The sequence below is a fragment of the Adelges cooleyi genome, unplaced genomic scaffold (genome assembly GCF_023614345.1).
Source record: "Adelges cooleyi isolate 19-005CV unplaced genomic scaffold, UGA_ACOO_1.1 ACOO_flye_CR_arks_rails_tigmint_CR_PRNA_21, whole genome shotgun sequence".
Classification (NCBI taxonomy): Eukaryota; Metazoa; Arthropoda; class Insecta; order Hemiptera; family Adelgidae; genus Adelges; species Adelges cooleyi.
This window is the reverse complement of record NW_026095871.1, coordinates 10,103,165-10,121,064: the sequence shown is the minus strand read 5'-3', so window position 1 is coordinate 10,121,064 and position 17,900 is coordinate 10,103,165. Positions and strand designations below refer to the sequence as shown.

General features: G+C 31.5%; 3 protein-coding genes across 4 annotated transcripts; 2 read left to right on the top strand and 1 right to left on the bottom strand.

The window, feature by feature from the left end:
• Positions 1-223: 223 nt before the first annotated feature.
• Positions 224-4,205, top strand: LOC126834515 (alpha/beta hydrolase domain-containing protein 17C). The gene is made up of 3 exons (XM_050566488.1): positions 224-1,115; positions 1,963-2,095; positions 2,931-4,205. The coding sequence occupies exons 1-3, from the start codon at positions 466-468 to the stop codon at positions 3,012-3,014; spliced, it is 867 nt and encodes a 288-aa protein (XP_050422445.1). The 5' UTR covers positions 224-465; the 3' UTR covers positions 3,015-4,205.
• Positions 4,206-6,899: 2,694 nt separating this feature from the next.
• On the top strand, positions 6,900-17,753 carry LOC126835043 (arrestin domain-containing protein 17). 2 transcript variants are annotated; one of them, XM_050567350.1, is made up of 6 exons: positions 6,900-7,202; positions 12,675-12,791; positions 13,688-13,905; positions 13,974-14,159; positions 14,242-14,427; positions 15,269-17,753. In XM_050567350.1, the coding sequence occupies exons 1-6, from the start codon at positions 7,082-7,084 to the stop codon at positions 15,440-15,442; spliced, it is 1,002 nt and encodes a 333-aa protein (XP_050423307.1). In that variant the 5' UTR covers positions 6,900-7,081; the 3' UTR covers positions 15,443-17,753. The 2 variants fall into 2 exon arrangements, with proteins under 2 accessions (XP_050423307.1, XP_050423306.1); XM_050567349.1 differs by having other exon boundaries at positions 13,688-13,908.
• LOC126835044 (peptide deformylase, mitochondrial-like) lies at positions 16,213-17,798 on the bottom strand. Its single transcript, XM_050567351.1, has 5 exons — positions 17,549-17,798; positions 17,309-17,482; positions 17,047-17,214; positions 16,862-16,982; positions 16,213-16,508 (listed from the first exon to the last, which is right to left on the bottom strand). The coding sequence occupies exons 2-5, from the start codon at positions 17,468-17,470 to the stop codon at positions 16,318-16,320; spliced, it is 642 nt and encodes a 213-aa protein (XP_050423308.1). The 5' UTR covers positions 17,471-17,482; positions 17,549-17,798; the 3' UTR covers positions 16,213-16,317.
• Positions 17,799-17,900: the final 102 nt, after the last annotated feature.

The window sequence follows — 17,900 nt, the reverse complement described above, 5'->3', positions numbered from 1 at the left end:
AAAGAGAACGTAACTGTAAGGTAAGGCGCGTTGCAAATGGTAGTTACGTTCGGTTTGCGCTGTCAGACCTCCCACTTGTTAACCTTACGTTAACACACACCGCTGATAAGGTTATGGCGACCATGTGACGTCGTCGGAGCAACTCGGATCGTATGCGTCTTACCTGTTCACGCGTCGATGATGTCATAGTTGACAATTTTTTTTTTTTTATGTTGAATGTTGATAATTTGAAATGTTTAGTTCTAGTGTTTAGAGAGATAAAAAAAAAAGTAACCTACTGCTGTGGTGTCGTACCGGAATCCGGACAATATAAATGCTAATTACTAAATAATCAATTGCTGCTGTTTTTTTTATTATTTGTATTCCCGTTAACGTGTTGTGTTATTTTAATCAGTAAGATCCGTGTACATTTAATTTTAATTTTTTTATTCTTATTCAATTCAATTTTCGTTCGATGTGTTTGCAATGAACGGTATGACGTTCAGCGAGTTAATGTATTTATTTTGTTGTCCACCTTTGCCATCGAGAATCGCCGCCAAGCTAGCGTTCTTGCCGCCCCCGACCACATATGATTTCACCCCCGCCGAAAGTGGCGAGAGCAAGTATCACATAAAATTCAACGACAAGGCCGAATGGCAGTACACCGACAGCGACGTGCAGAACATTGAAGGGTTCTATGCGCGAACATCCCGTGGCAACCGCATCGCCTGCATTTTTGTCCGATGTTGCCCCAACGCTCGGTACACGATACTGTTCTCACACGGCAATGCCGTAGACCTAGGACAGATGAGCAGTTTCTATTTGGGCCTCGGCATGCGGATAAACTGCAATATATTTAGTTACGATTATTCGGGCTATGGGATAAGCAATGGCAAGCCGAGCGAACGGAATTTATACGCAGATATTGATGCTGCATGGCAGACGCTAAGAACGAGCTACGGTATAAGTCCCGAAAACATAATTCTCTACGGACAAAGCATTGGTACTGTGCCAACTGTTGATTTGGCATCTAGATATGAAGTAGGTGCTGTAGTTTTGCATTCACCGTTAACTTCCGGCATTAAAGTTGCTTTTCCCAGATCCAAAAGGAAGTGGTTCTTCGATGTATTTACGAGGTAATTTATTTATATTAAAATATTTTTATAGGTATATATATATATATACACCTATAAAAATATTTTACATTATGAAAAACAAAGTGTAATACTATTGGGAATACTGAATGTGTACCCATGTTATGGGTGTTCATAGTGTGTAGGCATATTTATACTCATTTTATGGGTGGTGGTTTCAATAATGGCATTTTTTGTTTGTTGTATAAAAACATTAACGTAAAGCATGAATTATGGTTTGTATTGTTTAATATATTATGGCAGACTAAAAGTCCATAAGCACTCTCATTGTTTTTTTAAATATATCAATAGTGTTCACTATTGAGAGTACATATAAGTGTACCTATAACCACACCCTATTTTATGACTATGTATCATAATCGAAGGTTTTAATTTACAACATAGAATCGTTTTATGTATGAGTGGGACATGTAAACAATTTTTGATTCTATTTATAATAGTTAAAAAATAAAATTTTACAATTTTGCCATTTTAACCGTAGCATAAGTTAAGACAAATTACATTCACAATATAATTAAATATTCTTAACAAACAATATTTGGTACGGTTTTGATTGGGTTTGAATTTTAAAAGAATATGTTATGTCACGTTAATTTAAGTGTATAAATTAGGTACACCCAGTAATTTTAGCAGACAACTATAGGATTGTTTTTTTTAACACGGTTATTTTATTTTTATAGAACTCTTATTTTTGTTGTTTAAAAAAAGTATTTTACAGTGCATTTTGTTTGTTAAACATTTTACTCACATTATATTTTTACCAAGATATAATGGGCTGTATATACTTAATGTTTTGTTGTACTTGACTTTGTGTTTTTATTTGTTACAGTATTGACAAAGTATCTGAAGTGAACTCTCCAGTACTCGTCATACATGGAACTCATGATGAGGTCATCGACTTTTCACACGGTGTAGCCATTTATGAAAAATGTCCGAAAGCAGTTCCACCGCTATGGGTTGAGGTAAATCATATTATTATGTTCCTACAGAAGTAAAATTTTTTTTTTTATGTATACAACCTAAAACTATTAAGGAATACTAATGGTACAAATTGCTCAAATAATGTTTTGCTTATCACTTAATTATTATAGTCAATATAAATAACCATAGTTTTCACTCATTTATCGATTAATTATAAAGTGACAATGTTAAGACAATTATACATTATGGTGTAAGCTACATTTTTGAAATGAATTATGGTTTTATATTAAGTGTTTTCACTTGAAATCCTTTACGAAATGAATAAAACACATTCTGCATATTCAAATTTTTACATTAAAAAATTTGGTGTAAATGACATCTTGATATGTTCATAGTTTGTATATCTAACAAAAAATTCAACTAGCTATTTTATCAGTTTTAATATAAATATAAATACTTTTATTTTTTTGGCTCTTAGTTTAAATTTTTTTCTATTGTTATATTATATGTTATGTTCTGTTAAAGTTTCTGCTTATCATTTGTATCATGGGATTATAACTTCTTATTTTTTTTTAATGTAAATGATTACTAATTGGTAATTATTTTTATTTTATTACTTACCATTATTTTGGAGAACAGCCATTTCTGATAAAAAAAGTATCATAGCCGGAATCAATTGGTGGACACGTGGATAAATAGTGTACAGCTCCTGTTTTAGGTCAATGTTTTAGGACCGATGTGCAACATATATTTAATTTGTGGTGGAGTGTATTTAAATTTGCCCACTGGCACATATTTTGAATGTAATTTAAGACATTCAAACGAGTATGTTTTTTCTCAATTAAATTTTGAAGAATATGATCTTTTGTCTTTTAGGGTGCTGGACATAATGATGTAGAACTCCACAACGTTTATCTAGAAAGACTTAAACAGTTTGTTTCGACAGAATTGCTCAACTGACACTTAATTAATAAAAATGAAGCAAGCCCATTGAATGGACAATCGCCCAAGACATTGACTAATGGCTCAGCGACTGAAAAATTACTTTGGTAATTTTTATTCTAAACATGATATAACACAATATTACATGATACATGAAATGTTTTGTACTATGTTTTATCACACTTATCGTTTATTTAAAAAAATTTTATCATTTATTACAAATCCATTGTACAATACATGTGTTTTTTTTTTTTTATCATTCGCTTAATTGTTATAGCCTAACCTAATTATTACTATTAAGAAAATAATTAAAACAATATTCCTAAACAATTATTTTAAAGTTTTTATATATACATACATTTGTATATATATAGTTATCTTTTGTAAACTATGATAGTATACATTAATTATTAATAATTTGTAATTAATAGAATGAACTATAATGAAGTATTGGTGTTTTACTGTTTTAGTTTTAAAATTATTTATTTATTTTATGTTAATTGTATTGGTCTATGTATTACATTAGGTCTATGTTTGAACTATGTTATAGATTTATAAGTTAAAATACATTTTTTTATTTTTAACCAAAGTAGTATTTTCGATTACCGAATTAAATAAATTTTAGCCGAGAGAAAAATGATTCTTAAATATTTTCAACAAAACTTATAAATAGTGTGTTCAACACCACAAATCAATAACTTAAGAGAAAAAAAAATGTATACTAAATTTGATGAATTTTTCGAATAAGTGTTGTTCGTTTTATTTTTGTTTTTACAAATGATAATTAATGTTTCTTCCTTATTAAAGTGCTAAATTTGCACCATTGTGACTTATTATAGAATCATGTTTATAAGTTTTTATATTATAATTATTATTGAGTGTTTTTTATTATTATTTTACATTTACTTATGTTCTAATACGAACAAAACAATGATTTTATATGAACCGATTGTTTTTTTTTTACAATATTATCTTTTTAATGTGACCATGTTATAAATTTAAAAACGTATTATAATGTAATATATACATATTGATACTTCAATACTTATTAGCCTTAAGTCTTTTTCTAATTATTATTGTTGTGGCCTTAAAAATAATTCTATGTAACTCATTTAACTTGTAGTATTAATTGATTATATACCGTTCTTATATTATTACCTAGTACCATATTTAAGTGATAATTAAAGAACTAAATGCACGCAAAATCTTATTAACATATTTAGAAAAAAATAGTTCTACATATTATTGAAAGAGAAAGTTCTTATAAATAATTCTGTGTGCTAATATGTTTTAAGTTTTAACCTTGTTTTATGTAGTTGTAATTTTGATTAGTTTCAAAACAAATATTCTAATGTTGGTTGTATAAGGTTTCAAACGAACTCGTTATAACTTGTATAAAATTAATAGGTAACGAATTTCTGTATTTTTATAAACAATGATTTATCTTTATTAAAACTAATTTCAACTCTAGTGTATTGATCGATTTTATGTCCGACACAATCTGACATTTATACTTCTTTTATTTATTATAAAAAAAAAAGACCATGTAAGATATTTAAATTCTTAAACAAAAAATGTTGTATAAGATAATTGTGCATTATATTATAACACGATGAAACATTAAAAAAAAAAACAAATTTAATCTATTGATTTTAATTAATATACTTTAAAAAAAAAACTTTTGTTTAACTTAAATCATGACCCTAATTATAAAAACTCTCCTTTTTTATACTAATTGTACTTTACTAAATTATAAGTATTGTAGTTTGATGTATAAGTATTTTGTTTTATGTAAAAGAATTTCATTTTTATTACAATACTACATAATACAAGTTAAGATGTGCACTATATCAGTCAATTGTAAATTATACTATAAAATATAATTTTTAAACTTATTAACATTAAACAATTATTTTATTACACAAGTTATTATTATCTATTATTACGATATTCAACACAATTTTTAAATTTAATTTAAACTTTTTATCAAAACAGTTGGCACATGATATTATTGGAAATGATACGATGCTGTGATTTTAAGTTTTTCGTATGCCATCAATAGCGTACGAATCGACAGACATACACCGGGTTCGTTTTTATTTGAGCCCAGATTTATTGAAAAATATGAATCTTACAGGATTATATTATATTGGATTTATATTCAAAATACCTTAACTTGTTAAGGCTTAAAAAAAAAACCCCGGTTCATTGCCAACTCTATCTGTAGGACAATATGCTCTTGGGTAACATAGTATCTATTCAGCGTTGTACATCGACTATTTTATTTTCAGATATAGGTACCTATAATAATAATAGTAATACAATTTTTGATTAAGGCATACGACTATCCGAAGTCATTCCATCCTGTATACTCGGAAACTGGCACACACCCATTGTGCCAAACAATGTGCCCCCCCTCCCCCACACACGCACACATTACCATTTACCCGCAGTGCTCTTTGCAATCATGTCGTCGGCGTGTTGTTGCTTTAAATGGTAGCGTCCAATGTTGTTAACCGCACAGACGACGTGGGTGCTGAACTGGTTTGAACAGACTTGTGGACAAAATATGTTCATTCCTCCCTTCTAAAAATGCAGTCACGACTATTATGGTGTAATATTAGTGTTTCCGTGCGAACCTTTCAGGGGAAAAAAACCTAACTCCCTGGTCATAGCCCTATAAAAACGAGCTGTCAAGCCAATTAAAAGAAAGGTTTGTATAACTGCTAACGTTAATATTATTTCAGTACGACATTTGAAATTGTTTCCTTTGTCGTTTATAGAAGAAAACAAAACAGAAAAGACCTTAACGCGGATTAAGCCGAGTTGGCAAATTTGCTGTTTTTGTTACTTCAAACAAGCATGACAAACTTATTATTCTAAACAATACGAAAATAGTATAGCAGTAAGAACTAAAGTAGTCTTTTTAAATATAAAAAAAAAAAAATAGCCGATGTGCTGAGACTTAGAAGGTATTGTAAGATATTGACGGGGTTTTGTTAAAAATGTCATATTATTTAACTTTTTTGGATCTACTTAATGTTACAACAATTACGAAAATCTCTCATCAAAAAATATCTACATGGGATCAAAATTTAAAAAAAAAAACTTCAAATTCTAATTTCACAAGTTTTACTTGTGGTTTTTGTGACCAGTGTCTAGTATTTCCAAAGTTACAGTGTATGTAAAAAGAAGGAGTACGTATTATAAGATAAGGTTTTACTAAATAAAAAAAACTTTTCAGAATTATAATTATTGAAAATAAACCTATTGAATGCATAACATATATTAAACTTTTTAACTACAATTTAAAACAAATATTTATCACTAAAAATCGCAAATGTTATGAGAGAATAAGACTATTAGCCACATAATAATATTATTAGTGGGTCCTTTTAGTCCAATATTGAACTGTAGGCCATTTATAGCCAATCTGACTGCTATTCGTTTGAACTTTGCCCTTCGATATAGTACCCATAGGTGTCACAGTAAAACCAGACAATTTGCATACATATTTTTGTACGTGCAAATCGGTCAGCACGCATCGTGATACACCCTTTATAATATTATATCGTACAAGGTCCGTCCTACGTAGTGAAGAAAAATACGGTTTTCGTGGTCGTGGTCGGTACCTCTGTAAAAAAACAAATATATTATTAATAATAATAATTATGCAACGCCGCTGGAGAATCACGGCCACTGACGCCTATTCAGACTGTACCGCCGACATACAACTATAATATTATATTATACATTTATACGGCGGGCATATACCTATATACATTGGGTCGGGTATTGTGGCGTTATAATAATATTATACTGTATATGAGAATACCTCTCCCAGCAGCCTCCGAACCAACCGGTCGCCACGGTCGCTCACAGCAACGACAGAAGCTATCCGCGACACTCGGCGCAGTGTGCGGCAGACGCGGTCCGGTTGTGGTCGACGGCGCGCTCGCCGCGTTCCTTTTGATAATAATAACATAATCATTTCTCAAGACAATTACACATAGGAAATAGTTGTCCGTATAATACATCTCACCGGTGTTGTATTTCCATCGTCTGAAGTCGCAGAAATCGCCGCCATGACGAGAAAACTCGAGAAATTCGTCATACTGTTCGACAACACGAACCTGTTGTATTTTCCCGGACAGTTTTTGAGCGGAAGAGTGTTGGTGGAACTCAAGGACGACACTCAGGCTCTGGGTAACGATTAATATACGGATTATATATGTATTTTTTTTTTATACTAACTTATACTGCTAAATGTATAGGTAGGTATACCGTCTAGCTCGCGAATAAAATAATTTATATATTTTTTTTTTAATTAACGCCAACACTATGTCCGCGAGATGCACTTAAACGTACACAAGTATTCTATTTGACTATGCAAAATAAAAAAATCTGATGTCGGCCTAGCAATTATTGTGGCGTAACCGTCGACCGAGTGAAAGTGACGACGTCGATGGACCTAGTGCGGCGGCGTAGGCGCGTACATAGAAAACATGCAAGTGCATTGTTTGCTCTCCAATTTGCACCTAATCCGTTTTCGATTTAAAAATAATGCCTATTGCGTCAAGAGAGGGCCGCAAAAAATGTCAAAATACAAATGTACACGATAATTAATATACATTGTGTACCCAGTACCCAAGTCACGTAGATCCATGTATCTAAATATGTCGATAATCCTCGTAACCCACACTGTATGTTATTAATTAGAGTGGGCAAACTCTAAACATCATAGTTGCATTCGGGTAATATGCTAGACGAATTTTAAGAAATTATCAAATCGCTTCGTATGGTATTCAGGAGTGCAATAGAAATTGTATACTCAGTTTTTAAAATATTGCTTGGAAAAAGTTATACGGGCAAACTGCTCATTTAGTTTTCGTGAGGGGAGAGTGAACCGTTTTGGATTTCTCCATTGGCGCCCATCGGGGGAGAAAGGGTTGACATATTCAAGATGAATGGAAGTATACACGTAGGTCGGCTTGGCTGGGTCTGGGAATTTAACACAGCGTGTGGGACTTACTAGGAAAAACAACTGTAAAATTGTGTAAAATATATAACAATTTTTTGGGGGCCCTTTTAGAGATTTAAAATCCTAGGCTCTTTAGGTACCAGATCAACCTTTTGTAGCTGATACAAGAAATCACCAATATTATCTATTCCATAATGATTTTGACCAAAGTTTGACATCATTAACTACCAGATGGGTGCAATCGGATTTTCTGTCATTTTAATTTTGAAAGGGATAATCAAGCACAGAATGCCTTAGACATTTATGATTATATTGTCGATATCTCGTAAAAGTTGAAATAATGCCCTCAAATAATTCTAGGGATATGAGCACCCCACCCCCTAATTGTGCGTTTCATTTTATTTTATATTTTCAATCTTGTTTATTTATTTTTATTAATAGGTAAGATTATATTTTTATTTTTGAATGGAGCCAGGTCAGACTTATGACACCCCCCCCCCATCCCCGCCTCAATACGAGTTCTCTGGTAGATTAGAGACAAATTTGCAGGCTATGTTTGACAGAACAGATAAAATCAAAATCAACGTTAGGTCGTTTGTCGATATCGCTCCTATAGCCTATAGGTAATATACATGGATATTAATATTATAATGTACTGTACGCGTTCGTCCTAGTGGTATTTCCTTTAACGGCGCGTCTCTTGCACACGTTAGGTATATATTATAATCATTCACTGCTCATCAACCATCTGTTGCGCGTTTTGCGTCACCATTCGTACATAATAATATTATAACGGTGTCCCTCCCGGCCGATGCGATGCCTAGCAAGTAGATTATTTATTTGTATACAATATTATATTGCATAGTTATTATAATCTTACACTAATAAAAATAATAATATAATATATATATATATATAATGTCCGCGCGTTTACCGTCGAACTTTTGGAACCCGGTCGCGGTTCGGTTCAACCGGAAAACAACAGCTAAGCCGTTTGCCTATAAAAAGTGACTTGCGGTGACTGACACTCGTCGATAAAATTATATAGTGTACAATAATATAAATGAGCCGATTGCGGTTTACACTTTACAGGTTAGGTATTTTGACGTAATATTTTGAGTGATTAAGAGATTGCTAAACACGAAGATTAACGGCACGAGCCATCGCTAAAGGCATTGCTATAAAGCCCTATTCGGAATGCTCATGTGCGACCTCTTATGACAATTGTGTATATGTATATAAATGATAATAATAACAATAAATGACTTTTCTCTTTTCTAACTCGCCGTGTGGAAGCCATAATAAAAAGAAACCGCTGCCGGCCGTCTCGAGTACGTCAATAGAGCGTTTATTTTTTTAATTGAATTCCTTTTAGCAATAATTATTTAAAGATGCACATTTCGACCTATTGCAATAATAAATAAAAAAACACATTACCCTCCTTATTTCGCAGCAGTCAAATAAAAAATTAATATGCGCCTAAAGAGAAATCTACGCTTTTGTAAATTGTCGTAAGGTGAGATGTAAATATAAGTACAATACCTAGTAGTGAAAACGGTGTTTACACCTATAAAGAGAATCGCAGATCGCTTGTTTGTAGAACTTTTTTTTCTCGTTCTCTTCTTGCCATTGCCGGTTTAGATTAAAATAATAATATCCAACATTCAGTTCCAAGAAAATCTAATTGATTACTGTTGTTTGGCGGGTGATATTTACATATTACATTTAAATAATATGATTTGTGCAGCCAAACAGAAAGCAGCGAAGATGGACGGTTTCACTTTTCGAACAACCTATACCAAGTTATATTATTGTCAGTTCAAAATTAACCGATACAGCAAAAAAATGTCCCAGTGAGAATTATAGTAATACATTGTTTAAAAAATAAAAATTTAATAACGTGTACATTATGGGCGTCTTTCCCTTTCTTAGATAATATGTTTTTATTAACACTTGAGTGGTTTTAGATCGGAAACACGGATCAACAATTATTTGAAGAAAAAAAAGAGTATTTTCAAGGACGTGTCTGTTTAATGGTCAAAAATCATTATTTTGTTTACGGTCTAAATATTTTTACTTGATAATATTTAAAAAAGAAATAGCGACTAGTTCACCTCTCTAAACATTATGATTGTCCCCTTTCGAGGTGGCATAAAATTAGTGTTTTTTTTTTCATTAGAATCACTTTTTTGTTTGTATAAAAAAATCATAGTCTACACTCTACTTTGCTTAGGTTATGTCATTGGAAACATTTGGTTTAACGCTCTCATTTTTCATTAACCAACATAATATATAGCTTGAGTCTAGAAAATTAGGTTGACACATACTCGAAAGTGGTTCTGAATTATTGTATTTATTAAATTAAAGTTATTAATTAGTCAACTCTCAAGAGCGGGGATCTAGAAGGCTATACTGATATTAAAACAGGTGTGTTGTTTATGGGTATTAGCTAATTTCTACCAATACAAGACTAATTCAAAAGATGATAGATATTTTTAAATAATAACACATATTGCTAGTTAAATTTTTGTATTATTTCGATCAACTTTATATAATAAACAAATTAAAATAGAAACGAGACAAAGTATTTGGCAAACGCTATTCTCAGTAAATCATGATTATATTCTCAATTAAAATATACAAAATTACTTGGACATTTGACAAATTTAAGATCCTTAAATTAAAAACGTTATATTTTTTTAAGAGCCTTATTTGTATGCATATTTTACTGATATTCGCTATTTTTTATGATTAGTTTTACAACCATTTAAATATTAAATTGAATAAAAAAATGTATATTGAACTATAAATAGATACCTACTACCGAGTACTGAGACTGTTGCATAAATCGTTAAAAATATTTTTATAGGCGTTGGGCGAGGAACGCGTGGGTAGCAAAACAAAACCCTCGCAGGTTCATCGGTAGTCGTTGATACAATTGTAATCTTATAATTGATTCACATTATTCAGTATATATATAAATATATATATATATATATATATATATATATTAAATCTACTATTATGTTATACTATGAAAGATCTGCGATACCTTATATGTAAGTGCATACCTTGCATATAGAGTAAAAAAAGTTTAAAATATAATATGAACTATGAACGTGTATACAATACAGTAATCAGTATACATACAATGCAGTACCTATTAAAAAAAAAGTGAAACATTTGTGTTATCCAAAATAATCTCAAATATATACATTAGTTCTCAAAGATTACTTTTTATTTTATCTTTCCGTTTTGTTTAACAATTTCAAGGTGATTCGATCCACTGTTGTCTTGTTTATTATTTTACAGTGTTTATATTTGCTGGCAAAATTTACTTCTTGATGATAATAAACAATGTATTGTATAATAATTGTATGAATAATTAATACCTATGCTGACGTAGTTCATTTGAATAATTTTATATAAAATAATAGAATAGATATTTCAAATGTATTCAAATTAAGTGTGTGAGCATAAGTTTGACGAGCAGCACGTTGAAAATTTATAACTTAAAGATATTATATTATAAATTTAGACTAGGTACTACAAGCAACTACTTAAGTTTCTTATTTTTTATTGATATTACCCTCAGCAGCAAAGGCCATTGGGTTACTTTAAATTAGATTTTACATCAGAAAGCAAAAAAATCAGATTAATACATTAGCTCCACAGTTAATTTTTATAAATAACCAACCAAGTTGAACTGAGTAATGAAATCTACAAGTTTGTTAATTGCTTCGGACTGCGGCTAGAGTGTTTCCGATATTCCATTGTACTACTTAAGTGTTATATTATTTTAATGAGAATAAGACGTAGTTCGGGTCGCAAATATAGGTGCGTCTCTCAAGTGTCACGATGAAAAGTATTGTCCTTGAGCAAAAAAAAAAAACGGGAACTATGTCGTCTAACATGACAATATATTATACAAGCTGTGTTGATTTCATTAGCGAAATTTTCGTTTAAAAGAATGAAATTGACCTAAATATACTAACTAACCCGCGGTACCAACCGTTAGTAGGATACTAAAAAACCGCCAATTAAGAAAACACTATTATAATATATGGTTTAGTATGGTACATAATAAATGTATTGCGATCAGTAGTAGGTAATAGCATTGATTATGTAATAGACATAATCAATGGTAATAGGTACACATTTCCCCAACACTAATGACAACAAATATTAAAATTTTTTTCTAAAGTGACATTATTGTTATTTTCATATTTCAAAGTGATTTTGATATATTATTAATAACTGTTAAATTACAATGGCTGCTCTATGCAGAAGTGTAAATATTAAATTTACATACATATAGGTTTTCCAACGATTTTTTTAAAGCAAACTCTTAACTCTTTACTTACCGACGCTATCCAACCAAATCCTTAAACCCAGAGCCGGTGGAAGGACAGTATAATTAAATCCAAAGGCACAACACATTTTTACACATTATACTTAGCCATGTCACGATGATTATTATTTACGAGTGGGTAAATTTCAAAATAATCAAAATCAATTAGGGCTTTAATTATAAAATTTGTATTATTATATAAAATTTATGTTTATTCTATACATGGATGTAAAACTTATCTACGGGAGTACTTTCCCGAATGTCCCACTCTTTCGGTTGTTATTATATTTATGTGGTTTACATTGTACGCATATACAACATCTAACGATGCATTTTTTTTTTTAAGGATTACATTTCCACGTCATTGGCGAAGGAGTCGTGCGACTTAAGAGCAAACGACGAGAGAGGGTTTACGACAAGGAAAACTACATTGATTTTCGAATGAGATTGCTCGGAGAACCAGGTACGAGCAAGCCCTAATATTATTTTTAACTAAAGTGTGATATTAGCCCGCCTCCTCTTACGTGTTCATTTTTATTGTTAATGACAGTCTTATACCATCTAAGCTATATCCACTATAGGCCAGTGAGTAAAATTAGTCATATCTGCGTAGTTGATAAGTAATATGACATAGTATGCTGCCTGTACTATACAAATGTTAAACAGTATTAAATTGTGTTTACTTCAGTTAAAAATATATTAGAAGCGGAGTGTGAAATAAGTTCAGACCGTAAATAATTTTTCATTCAGGGCACTACAACATATTTAGTTAATAAAATTAAAAATATATATATGTAAATCTTTTATTATAGGTAGTTGATTTTTATACATGTATAACAAAACATTTTCCAAAAAAAAAGTACTAGGCAATAACTCGTTAAAAAAAACCCTGACCCCAGTTAAGGGTTTTTGTATAAGCAAATAAAATGTTAACAACCCTTATATATTTTGGGCAATACCAATCATTTGGTAGACTTTCACACCCACCGGGTTTTTTTGACAATTAGATTCTAAATTATTTTTCTCGCTAAATTTAAATTTTGTGTTTGATAGTAAGCAACTAGTCAAGTTTTCTTAAGTAACCTCTAGCTAAGAAAAGACAGGATTGTGCCATTTTCAATGATTTAGTATAGTATTAAAAAAAAAAAGATAAAACCTAAAGAAAATTCGAATTTTAATAATGAGAGATCGTTTACAAAAATGTCAGCAATTGATAACAGATCTGATTAGGCTTCCAAACCATCTGAAAAGTCCAATTTCCAGCATGGTCACTCAGCCCACGACCACAGATTGCTGATTCTTGCCCCTTAAATTTGAATTGCACCACCGTATTTAACACTACTCTATTTGTTCCTATAGGACAGCCCCCTGTAATGCTGTCGCCGGGTATCCACAGTTTCCCGTTTAAGCTGGGTTTACCCCCAGGACTCCCTTCTACCTTCCTGGGCAAGTCTGGTTGGGTACAGTACTACTGCAAGGCTGCGCTGAGGGAGCCCAACTCATTGACGCACAAAAACCAACAAGTGTTCATTGTGATGAACCCGATCGATCTCAACATGGAACCGTCTATATTATCTGTAGTAAAAAAACTTTTGCAAGTCATACCGCTGGCGTACCGTCTGTAATGTCGAAATTATTTCCACAGGAACCATTTCGGTGCGATATTGATCACAAGCTGTCCAAAGCCATGTGCTTGGGATCGGGCCAGGTCGAGTGCCAGGTGTGTCTGGACAAAGGCGCGTACGTTCCCGGGGAAACTGTCGAAATCACAGCTATAGTTACTAACAACAGTAAAGTTACCATTAAGTCGACCAGAGCAACGCTAACGGAAGTGAGTCTGCGCCTATAGCCCACACGATATTTATAATAATTACAATTTATACATAATATTTTTTTTGTAACAACGATTGCAGACCATTCAGTATTTTGCCAAGGGCAAAGTCATACAGTCGGAAACCAGGGAATTAGCGTCACTGAGAAGAGGCAAAATCAAACCCAACGAAACTGATCAGTGGCGCAATGAACAACTTTACGTGCCACCACTACCTCCTACCAACCTACGTGGGTGTCATTTAATAAACATCCAATACGATATCTATGTAAGTACTAAATATAACTAAAACACCTCCTGCGTTCAAGGTCTTAACTACAGTAATTTTTTTTTTCATCATTTAATAAAATATGTATTATTTACCTAACCATGTAGGACGAAGTACGCAGAGTTAGTAACGGAATGAAGGGGTGGGGAGGGGCAAACGTAAGTCTTAACCAGGTAGAGGGCTTAAGCTTGTTTGTAAGAGCACCTGTTTTTTTTTATGAAAGAAATTCAGTAATATTTTTTAATATTTATAAACGATGACATAATACGACACCTAGGTAAATTCTGATTTCTCCAAAAGCCTTCAAATATAATGGCTAATAATATGTAAATTTTTTTAAATACAAAAATTATGTATTAGCTTGTAACTCCAAACGTAAGTTAAGTAAACTTATGTCTTCAGCATCCTTTTGACATAAAAAACACGTGTTTTGAAACAAGGTTTTTGCATTTAAAAAAAATTAAGATTTTTTATATAAATTGTTTACTATTAAGTGGAATGGTAAAAGAGGATAAGGAGGAATGACTGTGTGTTAGCACTTACTTTCATGGGTTCAACATTAATTGGTCACGGCTGGCTCCATTTATTAGACAAGGAACCATCCAGTGAAAAGAAGCCGATAAACCCTTTTCTGGCAACGGACTAACTCCCTCCTTAAAAAAGGAGGCTATTACCCTTGGTGGGCCGCATAAGCCGAACAATTTTTAGTAGCTATATTTTAATATGGATTTGTTATAAATGAGATAATTATCGCTTTATGGTAAAAATTACCCAAATATTGAGTTAGGTATTTGGAGTAATCTTACAACAATGTCTAATTCGTTTTTGTGAACTTTTATAGTTTATCATAGTACCGAACAATATGGAAAAAGAAGTTAAGCTACAACTACCCATTATGATGGGAACTTATCCTTTCAGAACAGAAGACGGATCGCTAGATGGAAAACTTGGAACACATTACCCATCAACTTTGCCAATATTGAGACCTTGGCTAGAAGATAAAACATTTAAGTGATAGATATACGTTCATTTAAATATTTTATGAATTTTCTCACTTGACTAACCATTTATCTCTTTCTTTTTTTATAAAAATAAATTAATAACAGATTACTTGGCATTGATATGATTTTAATTTTTTAAATATTATCTTAATGAATAACATTTTTTTGAATGTATGAATAGACAATTGTATAAATAATATTAATGATCCAGTTCAAAATTGCATCTCAATATTTTAAAAATACAATGTATTCATTCCCTATAAAAATGTTAGCAGTTTAAATAACAACTGAAAAAAAAAATTATTCCATAATAAAAAGATTTCCTGTAGGGAGTAATATTGTAAAAAGATAAAATTGTTTATATGATATTAAATTTATCCAGTTTTAAATTGAGGCATTGATAAATGCTTATTATTTGTAAATATATTATGAAAGTAAGGGTTTAGAGATTTTATACAATTGTAAAAAATTGTTTTAAAATAAAACTGTAAATAACCATTTTGTATTAATATGAACTATGCTCAATATTTAACGTGAAACAAAAATACTACCAACGAATGTAACATGGTTTTTTCTTACATCATTGAGGCCTTTTCCTGACCATCAATTAGTCGTTCCAAAAAAAGGGTAGTTTTATCATTATACAGGGTAATTAATTAACGACACCAATTTTCTTGGAAATAATAACAATTTTTCGCTTCTTCTTTCCATGTTAGTTATTTTGGCACTAGACAAAGGATACGAGACAAGGCGTGAGCGTGAAGCTAATAATTAATAAAAATGATTAAATGAAGGAATAACTATACTATATTTATTAATTAGACTTATCTACTATATTTTATGAGTTCACAGTAACAAATTTAGTCCGCCAACATAAATACAACACTTTCTAATTTTCATACCTTAATTCTACAAAACCTTGAAATTTATTGATTGTATCCCAACCTGTACAACATAAAGTATTAACTATCATGCGATCACTAAACATGATTCCATCTAAATGGTCCATTTCGTGTTGTATTATTCGAGCTGTCCATCCTTTAGCATCTAATTTTTGGGTTTCTCCATTTTCATTCACTCCTAAATAGAAATATTCAATACAAATAAGTGTACTTTTAAAATTTAATGCCAAGTAAGTAATTTTTTTTTAAAAAAAAAGATGTTTTGTTTCCTCAAGAAACTCTAACTAAGTAAGTTCTTGCTATATTATAAAGTAGGGATCCCAAGGCGCGTAGCGCAGCTCGTGGCAGGGGGTTCCTTTAGCGCATGAAAAAAAACTAACAATGGTCGGGAACGGCCAACCTGCGCCGCGCCTAACCGATCCTACTGTGCGTACCGCATCCCGATCCCCCTACCAAATCCCACGCCACGACCCGTGGGATCCCAGCTTAACACATTGTTGGCCAAAGCAAAAAATGAATATTTTTTTTAACCTGTCAGCAATATTCTGCTATATCTTGGGACATCAGCCGAATAACCTTTAAAACTTGCACACGATTCGTTAAATGTGACTATGGTGTGATCTAAAATTTTAACTTCTGGGTTTATCCAAACCTATAATAGTTATAAAATAAAAACACATAAAATACAAATGACGAAAATAACTGAATTATTTTACCTGTTGTTCTACATGTTCCATCTGTTTTAAACATACTTCTTCTTTACTATAATGTTTTAATGGATGCGGAAAATTAATGACAAATAATTGGAGTGGTATGCCAACTTGAGGTGCTGCTAATCCAATTAGATCACATCTTTTAATCGTCGATTTTAAAACTGAAATTAACTATAACAAACATAGGAGATTTCAGTTTAAAAAAAATACTCCAGTATTTATAAAAAATAAAGCTGTTATTAAAATTCTTACCCTATTTTCTTACATTTTGAATTTCCTTAGAACGTATGCCGTCATCATCAATTGGAAAAGCTTTATTTCTTAGCACTGGATCGCCAATCTGAGCAACATGGTTTGCAAATGGAGGTTTAGAAGGTTTTGCAAGAAACATACGATTGTAGGTTCGTTTGATGTACCGTAAAACCATTTTGATTGAACACTAAAATAAAAAAAGATTTTTACAAAAGTTTCTCAATAGCTGCACTTAACTATCTACAATACTTACACAGGTATTTTGTCTCAAGAATTATGGTTTTTATTAATGTCTCAGGTAACTACTGCTATAGGGTAAATGATTTATATGAATCTTCAAAATGAGTGTAAATTATGGACAGTTAATCACGATTATAAAAAACTTCATACAGTTTTTAAAGAGAATGTTTACAAAGTTCTTCGGCATAAATTACAATATGTGAAGGCTGAAGCAAAAACCATCGAGATTATCTTGATGGCAAAAACTAGAATTTTTAAGATAATGAAGATGATAATAGTTTATAGTATGAAGTTAGCAATACCTGATAACAAATTACCGGCAGACGGCACGACAACAAGATGAAGGTGCTGCAGCCTATGGGGGC